Below are 10777 nucleotides of genomic sequence, written 5' to 3' on the forward strand. Positions count from 1 at the left end.
TCATCCCTTTTAAGAAATGCTATAACAATGAAATATCTGTAATAGGTGTATGAAAATTATTACAATAGACTCAGTAGGGGTTTGTTAATTTGTAAGTTAGCTACACTGTTCACACTAATAATATAAAACCATACGTATCTGTCTGCAGGAGATCATGCAGACGTATAGGTTTCATAATAGGTGTTATACCAAAATTCTCATACTTTCTTGATATATTTAGTGGATTCTCAGCACATTATTATTATTACTTATTATAATTGTTGTTACTGGGCAGACAGCACAACTGAAACTCCCAGGAAAAAATGTTACAATTCAATTATAATATTTAGCTACGCAGTTACAAAAATGAGTTATCAAGTTCCACACATTACTTTCTCATGCAATGTTGTCGCATTTAATGGTAAATTGTTCCAATCTGTAATTGTTCTGGAGTAGAAACTTTGTTGGTGCGAATAAGTAGATGAGTTTGGAAAAATGAAATGCCTTAGATGGTACACCCTGTAGATATTATATTCTACGTACCTATGGGCTATGGATGATATAACCTTATCGATCTTTCCATTGAAATAAAATAGGGAGGAATTGATAGTGAGTATAATCTTGATGCGTTATCTTAAAGAGAGTCTGTAATCTAGCTATTTTCCTTCATAATTGGAGGCTTGGCCAAGAGAGATGCTGTATCATAGATGTAACTGAGCTACATCGATTGAAATCATTTAGGACTGCACTTTCTCTAACTATTGTAGATATTGCTTTGATAATACAGGTCCCAAATAACTGCAGCGTATACTCCATTGACAGACAAACCAATGTAAGGTATGCTAATGCTTTGTCATCTCAAATGAACAGCTACTCAGGTTATATGCTTAAGAAAGTTTAATGATCTATTGGACTTTGCAGCTGTATTACTGATGTGTGAAGACAATGATAGCTTTTTGTCAAATATAACATTAAGGTAAGTCAGTGCATTTGTTTGAATCTGGTAAAGCGTATTATAGTACATTTGGATACGACATTGAAACTTTATTGCCACTTAGTTTCCCACTTGTATAACTGGTCAAGGTCGTACTGAAGTTGAATAGCATCCTCTCTTGTGGTGATAACTCTATAAATAAGAAGACAGTCATCTTTTGGCACACCACAGTAGCTACACACAAAGGACACATTGTGGGCTCACATATGTCCTCCTTTGTGTCAAAAACCTTTTCATCAATAAAAATCCTTTGACTGTTCTTGTCATGTATAAAACTGCATTGACAGGAATAAACCATTCAACGATGATTGAACTGAATGAAGCTGCTTTAGAAAATGGAGGCATCATCAGCAAATAGTCATAATGGTGAATTTATATATTCTAGAAAGAAGAAACATTTGGGCCAAGGACTGTCCCCTGAGGGACTTCATACTGAACAGACACCGAGTCAGAAAAAGTACCAACTATATATAAAGCTACTCATTGCAATCCACCAACAGATCTGATTGTTGATGCCATAGTGCTATTATATGCTTCAAATCAGTAGCTTAGTAACTTATCCACTATTACTCATCAATGTTGTATCAATGTTGCTTAAAGCTGCATGTGCATACTTAAAGTATAATCATGATTCAGTGTTCCATTAGAGTAGCTACATAGAATGACTGCTCTATTAGAATATCATAGCAGACTGTTCTATTAGAGTATATTTCTATATACCTTTTTCAAGTTGCTGAAATATTTAGCTCCTAAATTTATTCTATCACACCCCTACCAATAATTACAATGTAGCTATGTCAAATTATTTGGAAATATGAATCCACAAACAATATAAATACCAGTGCCGGCGGCGGCCAAAAATAGATGCGGGTGGTGGATAATTTTGCAATAATATAATTATTGTTTGATCGGTAAGAGGCTGTGGCACTTTAACCATGTAACCACTTCCTATGAGGTCAGCCCAATCATGATGACGTCATATTCTTTCACCCGACTTGACTTGGCGTGACACATCGCCGGCATATACAGTGAAGTGAGAGTACAGGGAATAAGTAAGTGGATTGTACTTTACTATTAGTGTAGCTGTAATCGTACTGAACGCGAATACCGGCTGACTGACAAAGTTTTCAGCAACTTGGTTTTCAGGCACCGGGCGAGTCAGTGCCGGAATAGCGGCTGATGCTGAGTATGAACTTGTCCCCTCAACCTATTGACAAAGAAAACAATCGAGTTCTGGCTGCGCGAGATGGTTGTATACAATCACTGAACTGGAATACTGGACTTGGGCATTTTCCCCTGATTACCAAATACTGTTTGGGAAAACTGGTCACAGTTGTCATGTACACCTGTAGCTGGTTAGACCACTCCCCTGCACATACAGAAACCTGTCATGCATGCATGCACACAAAAAAGAAGGTATGATCGTGCCAGACGTGTTAACATGCAGCTATAATATTATACGAGCAGCTATGGAATAGCAAGACAGCCAACTGAGATAGATCGATCGATCGATTATGCTTAACAGTATTTATTCTAGGATCTCTCCTTTGGGGGGAATCAGGAATTTTGGGGGGTGACCAGGTGAAAGCCTACATATAGTTGTCCAAGTTCACAATTACATAAAAAAAAGTCTCTGACTAATTGTCAAACTGGTTAGTCATTTAATACTGTATCATAAGTGTTGATTTTTGTGATTGGGAAAGCCAGATCCTATGCTTGACGCATGAGTGATGACAATGATGTACAACCTGGACAATCATGTATACCTCATGAACACAATTATTTCTTTTGTAATGCACTGCATATGTTGAATCTGTTGAACAAACAATTTGTGTGAGATCATGTATTGACTATTATTGTATGATACCACAAAGCACTAGCAAATTAAAATATCTGCATGGGTGGGATTTTTTCCAAGAACTTTAATAGGCTATTTGAAATTGAATATTATAGGGTATTTTCATGGTTACAGAAATTTTTTAAATCAGGCTTTCTAAGATTAAATCTGGGAGTACATGTATTGCTGGCTGCTGCACATGGCATTTTGAAAGCAAGGGGGCTTAGAATTTTTTACAAAATCACACTTTCTGAAAGGACATTTTGACATTAATTTTAAACATGCTATTTAGAAAAATAAGCTATGAAACTGATATTGAGTAGCCATCATTATAATTATTATGTCAGTAGGAATTTTTGTTAGTTGTATATGTACCCTAGGAGATTTTTATAATTAAAAGATCTGATACTGAATCTAAAAGCATTTCCAGATAAGGTAATTTTTAACCTGGGATAACACTCTGAGATTGAATCTGAGAGCATTTTTTATAAGTTTTGTGCGCATAAAAAGCTCAACCTAAGTGTAGTGTAGTAGCCACTCACAATTTTAGGGGGTGAGTCTGAGATTTTAGGGGGGGGGGGAGTTCCCCCCCCAACAGCCCTAGAATAAACACTGATGCTTAATTTATCTGAATAGATGACTATAACTAGGATGCATGGTTACTATAACACTATGTACACATGGTGTATGTACTGTATGATTTGTACTTCATTATAAAATGAATGGTAGTTGTACAATAGAAATTATGCCAAGAGAATTGTCATGTAAATTGCACGCAATCCTAAGATGAACAGGCAGTACCAAGTAGACATGCATATAATTATTACATTCAATGTAGCATTGCAACCAGTTGAAAAAAAACCTGAGTCCAGTAGTCCAGTCCAGTGAAAACATGCGAGACTCATTCCATGCTTCTAGTGTTTTTGGGCTCAGGACAGGCAATCAGACTTTGCTGACATGACTCATCACTACTGATGAGTGGATGTGTTGCAGTGCACTTGCACTATCATTAGGCATGCCCACTTGTTTAGGGGGTCTTGGATATGTTCACTGCAGCTGGTGCAGCAGGAATCCAGCTGATGGTCAAGGGTGTAGGCAGGGGGGTTTGGATTGTTTGGACGAACCCCCCTTTCAGAGGCAGAATTTAAAAAAATTAAAAATCACACCAAATCTTATAGTCCTGGAGCTCTCCGGTAACTGCTTGCCCAATGGCACTTCTCTGTACTACTCTTAAAGGTCACATCACATTAATGCTAAACCATTGCAAATCATATCTATTGCATCACGTGATCAATTGTGCACATGATGCGTGATGCATGGTTGAAATGGCGCGAGTGAAATAGGAGGACTGTTCAATGGCATGTTACAAGGCAGGAGCTGCTAAACTTGAGTGGTCGTGTTATACATGCGTCAGGTTAGCACAAACTGTGGATTGTTGATAAATATTTACCTGATGAATGGTTTGTTTATTTGTTACATGTTGTGGGCACCCGATGTAACATATTGGAATACAAGCCAAGTCTGAAGTGACCATCAACAGGGGGACCGGCTGAGAATAATGTATAGCTGGAAAGAAGTATTGCCAACTAAGGGACTCGAGTGTGGAGGGCTTCCGTATGCTAGGAAATTGAAGTTGGCTGTCAGTATGCTGTCTGAAAGTGAAGATTAGTTAGTTTTACAATAGGTTTATAGTTTCTGTAAGCTGCATAAACAGCAGCATGTAGGTTTTAGCTAGTTAGATGCACAAATAGCACCTTTTATATTATTACCTAAGGGCACATTTTGTGTATGCAACATTTTCGTTCAAACATGCATGGTTTGGGGAAGCACCCAGGCCTTCCCCTTAAGACATTAAATCTGAGTCCTCTTCAAATGAATCCTGGCTATGCCCCTGATGGTCATTGGGCAGACTAGTCTTTGCAGGGCCAGAGGAGACAGTTTGGTTGGTCAGGCCCTAGTTGGACCAATAATCATATTAAATGTGATTTGCTGCGTTTACATTAATGGTATTACATTTTGTAAGCAATATGTCATGATACATAAAAATAGCCTCGATACAGTTATTGTCTCTTGCTTTTATCGCGATAAGCAAATTTATATTGCTAGATTGCCCAACCCTAGCAAAGGGCTGGTATTCAACATAGCCACCTCAATCTGCGGCAGGAAGCTGTACACCCATACATCACCTGGCAGCCATCTAGATGTGATTTTGAGTAAAAATCTCTTCAATCTGGTCGAGATACTCCTATCCCACAGCGCACTATTTTTGAATAGTGATTGATCTTGTGATTGTCCGCCAGTATGTTTACATGATGATCCACACAGACTATACTCTTCCAAACAAACCAGTATAGTAAGTATACTGCATTCTTGTAGCTGTGTAGATACATAAAGCTTTTATTATTGTAGCTGTACAGTGAATTTACCTAATAATAAATTAATCATAGGCTGTTCCTGAATTTCAATATCTTGGGAAATAGGTTGCAAGGCATTGCTAGTTTTTAGCATCAAAGTTAAGGCATTTTCAAGCCTTTAAAATTGCAAAAATCCTGTAGCTTCTAGGAGTTGCACCCCCAGACTCTCTTGAACTTCTAATTTAATGTACAGCCATATAGCAAGTTTCATGCTGTACGTCAGGTCTGCAATTACCTACCTTACCTATATAAGTCTGAGAGAACAACAAGGTAGGCTTGGTGACTTGAGTACATTTATTTAATAAAGCTAGCAGTGAAATATCACTAAAATTGCATATCTAAGTGTCTGATTTTTCAAAATTTTCCCTGGGGGGCATGCCCCCAGAATGCTCATGCTTTGCACTTTGCAGAGTGTGCTTTGCACAGTAAAGCACGCTGTGCAACAACATATTAGTAGCAACTTCAACATCTAGCTACAATGGCCTGACAAACTCAATTTTCTTAGCTTCTGACCCTGCTCTGATCTGGTAGTAAGGCCACTAGAGTTAATACAAAGATTCTAAAGAATCTGCCACCTCTGTTCTGTCAATGTAAGTTAGTGTAGAGTATGACCATTAGCAGGAGCATAACTAACTTTCAGGAATACTCGGGCACAAGATCTGTCTCCATGCAAGCTATTTAGTAAGACAAATACTCTATGGATTCTTTGTTACACAATTGCTGTTGGAAACTGTTTTTAAAGTGATTACATGTACGTAGCTGACTACTGACTACTACACTGCTAGTTCGTGTAGTTTTGACTCATTTCACTAGCTGTTTGAATACTGCATGAATAATATAGAAGCTAAACTCAGTAAACAAAGACGTGACGTATCACAGCTTCAGCATCAACTTCTTTCATTCTTCTGTACTTGCATCCTTGCGTACAGCTCTTTATGCATACTTCATACCCAACATTGAGAGAGCTGAAACTTGCCTCCGACATGGAGGGCATAAGACTTGCTACTTGAGTCTTCCACTGACAACGCAAGGTGTTGATTTGTGATCGCACGATGCGACTTTCCTGTGGCTGTGTTGGCTAATCACCCATATTTCTGTAGTGACTGGATTGACTTCTTGTACTGTTCTTCGTTTGTCATGCTGTGTAATAGGCGAAGCATAGCTGAAAATAAAGTGTAATGGCCACCTCTTTGTAACTAATTGCTGGAGCACACGTTTCAATACTTTTTATGACATTCCTAGTACCATCCTTTCTTCTAATGTGGTATGCGCTGGCTCATTTGTCATAATTATTTTGAAACAAAGAATGTTGCCTATGTCTGCAGATATACTAGTGGACATCTCATGCTTATAGACTGAAGTTTAGGGATTTAATGTCCACTAGTATATCTGCAGGTATAGGCAACCTTCCTTGTTTCACAACTTTTAGCTATTCCCTTGTTTCACTACAGTTTTCTAATCACACTTAATTATATAAAAGTTATGAGTATAGGCAATCCTTAATAGCATGTTTTAGTGAAAGTATTATAATACATTCCAAATAATATTTATTACACAGTGGATCCTCACTAATCCGAACTCCAGTAATCCGAACGCTCGATAATCCGAACAGTACAAGTGACTGTTTTATTAGAGTATTTGCAAACAAATGTATGTTCTATTAGAGTAATTGAATTAGGTTCTGTATATAATCAATGGGTTCACTAATCCAAACAAATTCACTAATCTGAACAGACTTTTGTCAACTTGAGAACAGAACTGTTCGGATTAGTGAGGATCCACTGTAGTTTGTGTTAGTGGCAGGCACTGCCTTCACTAGGCTTACTGCCCAGGTACCAGCAATGATTGCCTAGGCTTGTTCTGTGCAAGCTAGGGTGTAGCTATGCCAGGCAGATCTATGTGTTCTCTCGGAAAGCTGGGCAAAGCACTGGTCTAAGAAAACCTCTGGACAGGATCATCGATGGGGGGATTGGGGCATTTTACTGTGGTTCCCACTTTGTTGGGTGTCCAAAGAGGCTCCAGGCGACTTGGGAGGCATCAATTATTGTACATCATAAATACATCGAAATACTTTAATAGAACAGTTACCCTAATACAGCAGTCAGGCAAATATTCAGGTAGCTACTGTTAAAAACGTCCTCACATTCAATTTCAGAGGGTATAGTGTTTAAAAATTACCGAGGTGGTATGTATTTGGCAGAAAGCTTACTATAAGATTCAAGCTTGAGACACCCCAATAGAATAGTCACATCAATACAACAACTGATGATACTGTATAACATAATTATATGTTTAAAGTAATGAAACATGAAAAGATGTCACTAACAACTGCAGATTGCACTAGTGCACAACATATACTTCATTCATATAGTCTGTCAGTAGTACATAAAGCCGTGACTTGAAGTAGAGATTAAATGTCCACTAGTATATACCGGGTATGGGTGATGCATATCTTGGGTTTTGTATAATGTCACACTTAAAATTGCCTTGTAGATGATAATTACATTATGATATGTTGGACCCACACTTACCACTTCATTTTCAGCTATGCTCTGCCTGATACAGTTGTAGTGCAGTATATGAAATGTCTCTGCTATCAAATTACTTAATACAGAAATTGCAAACAATTTTTGTCATAAATGTGATGAACAAAAACTACAAATGTGCTACCCACAAAATAATAAACACCTCAGAGAAAGAAATGATACTGCTAATGTAGAAAAGGCATGCCTAACCTAAGTGACATTGAGCACTGCGGATAGATAGTGTGTTACAGTTGGTTAAAGGTATCAGTCAGTCATTCAGTCAGTCAGTAGAAAATTCAGTTTTATAAACCTGTAAAAACTTGTTTCTGGTCATTCTGAATACATATTTGACTTGCTTCAAAGTCATTATGAAGGGAAGACGCATGAGCTGGATATTAACTGCAAATCTTCATGATACAGTAAAACCATATTGTATAATATTCAGTGTTGGGAGTAACGTGTTACATAATGCGTTACGTAATATTATTACTTTTGTGGTAACTAAGTAATATAACGAAATACGCTATAAAACGGGTAATATAACTCAAGTTACTTTACTTACAAATGTAACGCGTTACCTAAGTAATATAGTTACACTAACGAGTCTAATATTACGTAATATTATTACTACAAGTAACGAAGTTACTAATCTCGTTAGTTACCTCTGAGTAACGCCTAGCTACAACAAAGTAACAAAGCCTACCTTCTTACTTATATAACCAAGATTTGCACATTGTCCAGCAACACAATCATGTCACGTGATAAAGTGATAGTTTCACACGTGACAGCTTAAGACTGTGGACACAAAGTAATATAATATGTAATATTATTATAGTTACTTTATTTTATGGGTAATAAATAACTGTAACTAAATAGTTCAGTTGCAAGCAATATGTAACTAGTTACTTTTACAAAGTAACTTGCCCAACATGATAATATTGTCCCTTTGTATGTATAAAAGTACAGTTTGCATACCTTAACTTCAACTATATAAATAGCTAGTTTAATGTATGCCTTTGTTCATTAAAATGTTCCTTTGTGTTAATTTTTATGTAATTGTATGTGCTCTTACAGGATGGGCAAGGGTCAGTTATTCATGTTGATACTGGTAGTGATCATTTCAGTGATAGTGTACCAGTGGATGAGGAATAGTGGTCCTGTCCATATTAACACATTTTCACCAGATGTTGAATATGACTACATCATAGTTGGGGCTGGATCAGCTGGATGCGTACTAGCTAACAGGTTAACTGAAGATCCCAATACTACAGTATTACTACTAGAAGCTGGTCCTGTTGACAATAATCCTGATATACATGTGCCCAATGGAATGTGGTACCTACAACATACTGATGTCGACTGGCAATTTAAAACTGTTCCACAAAAAGACACATGCTTTGGACTTATAGGCCAGCAATCACCCTGGCCCAGAGGCAAAGTATTGGGTGGCTCTAGTTCTATTAATGGCATGCTTTATGTGAGAGGTAGTCCAGCAGATTATGACAAATGGGCTGAGATGGGAGCTGATGGGTGGGGATTTGATAATGTACTACCGTACTTTCTTAAATCAGAAGATTCACAACTTGGAGAAGACAGCAAGTACCACTCAACAGGTGGTCCACTTACAGTCAGTTATCCATCATATTCTACTGTAGCTGCTAAGGCTTTTGTAGAGGCTGGAAGAGAACTGGGCTATAGAGTAGGAGATTATAATGGGGAGTCACCATTTGGATTTTCTATTGGACAAATGACAATTAAAAATGGTAAAAGGGTCAGCACAGCTACTAGTTATCTACATCCAATAATGGGTAGGGGTAATCTTCATATTGGAACTGGTGTAACAGTAAGGAAGGTGATTATTGAGGATAACAAAGCAGTTGGTGTTAGTTATATACAAGAACCAAACAATGTTGAAGGTAGTGTAAGAGCTAAACGAGAAGTAATCTTATCAGCTGGATCTATTGGTTCTCCACACATTTTAATGTTATCAGGAATAGGACCTTCATCACATCTCAAGGAGGCAGGAATAGAAACTAAAATAGATCTCCCAGTTGGGAAAAACTTGCATGATCATATTCTTGTATATGTGGCATTTGCTGTTACCTCTGAAAGTGACCGCTATGATGAAACCCTAAGTGCCGTGACCATTGATAACTTATATAGCTTGTTCCAACATTATGTATTTGGAACAGGCCCATATTCAACCAGTCAAATCGAGGCCATGGGATTTCTCAATTCAGGTATTGATAAGGATTTGACTTACCCTGATCTCCAGTTGCATTTTAATGGTGGGATTGGTATTGAACTAGGTCCACTGGGAGTCAACATTCCAGCACTTGAGGAGGTGTTTGGAGAAATAACAGAACGAGGATATGGAATATTGCCGACTCTTCTAGATCCTAAAAGTGTTGGTGAAATTTACCTAAACACCACCCATCCTTTTGACAGTCCAATAATTGACCCTCATTACCTAGAAGACCCTCACGATTTGGAAGTGCTTAAAAGAGGAATCCAGGTTGCACTAGACATTGCTAACACCTCAGCATTTCACAGCAAAGGAGTTAACCTGGTTGTAGAAACAGCCAAGGCACCACATGAATACGGCACAGATGAGTTTTGGGAGTGGTTTATAAGAGGAGGGGTAAACACTGTGTATCACCCAGTTGGTACATGTAAGATGGGATCAGTGGATGATCCTAGTACAGTAGTTGATCCCAGGTTGAGAGTGAAAGGTGTTGAAGGACTACGAGTAGTTGATGCTTCCATAATGCCTCGAATCACTTCTGGAAATACTTATGCACCCACAATTATGATAGCTGAGAAAACTGCCGATATGATAAAAGCTGACTGGAACAAATAAACTAGCTACTCTTTGACATTAGCTAATGCAACCGAAATGTTTGTTTGTTAGCTGTTTTGTTTTTCTGTCTTTTTTCCCCCTTTTTTGTAGCTAGGTATGTACTTCGCAACATAAAAAATTCCAATGCCTACGTGGAATTAGAAATATTTTCGAATTTCCGGTAGAAAT

At 37.8% G+C, this 10777-nt stretch overlaps 1 protein-coding gene across 1 annotated transcript; it reads left to right on the forward strand.

Annotated features, from left to right (window-relative positions):
- The first annotated feature begins 1867 nt into the window (after positions 1-1867).
- Positions 1868-10753, forward strand: LOC136259148 (alcohol dehydrogenase [acceptor]-like). The gene is made up of 2 exons (XM_066052588.1): positions 1868-2025; positions 8824-10753. The coding sequence occupies exon 2, from the start codon at positions 8825-8827 to the stop codon at positions 10607-10609; it is 1785 nt and encodes a 594-aa protein (XP_065908660.1). The 5' UTR covers positions 1868-2025; position 8824; the 3' UTR covers positions 10610-10753.
- The last annotated feature ends 24 nt before the right edge of the window (positions 10754-10777 follow it).

Source organism: Dysidea avara, chromosome 6 (genome assembly GCF_963678975.1).
Source record: "Dysidea avara chromosome 6, odDysAvar1.4, whole genome shotgun sequence".
NCBI lineage: Eukaryota > Metazoa > Porifera > Demospongiae > Dictyoceratida > Dysideidae > Dysidea > Dysidea avara.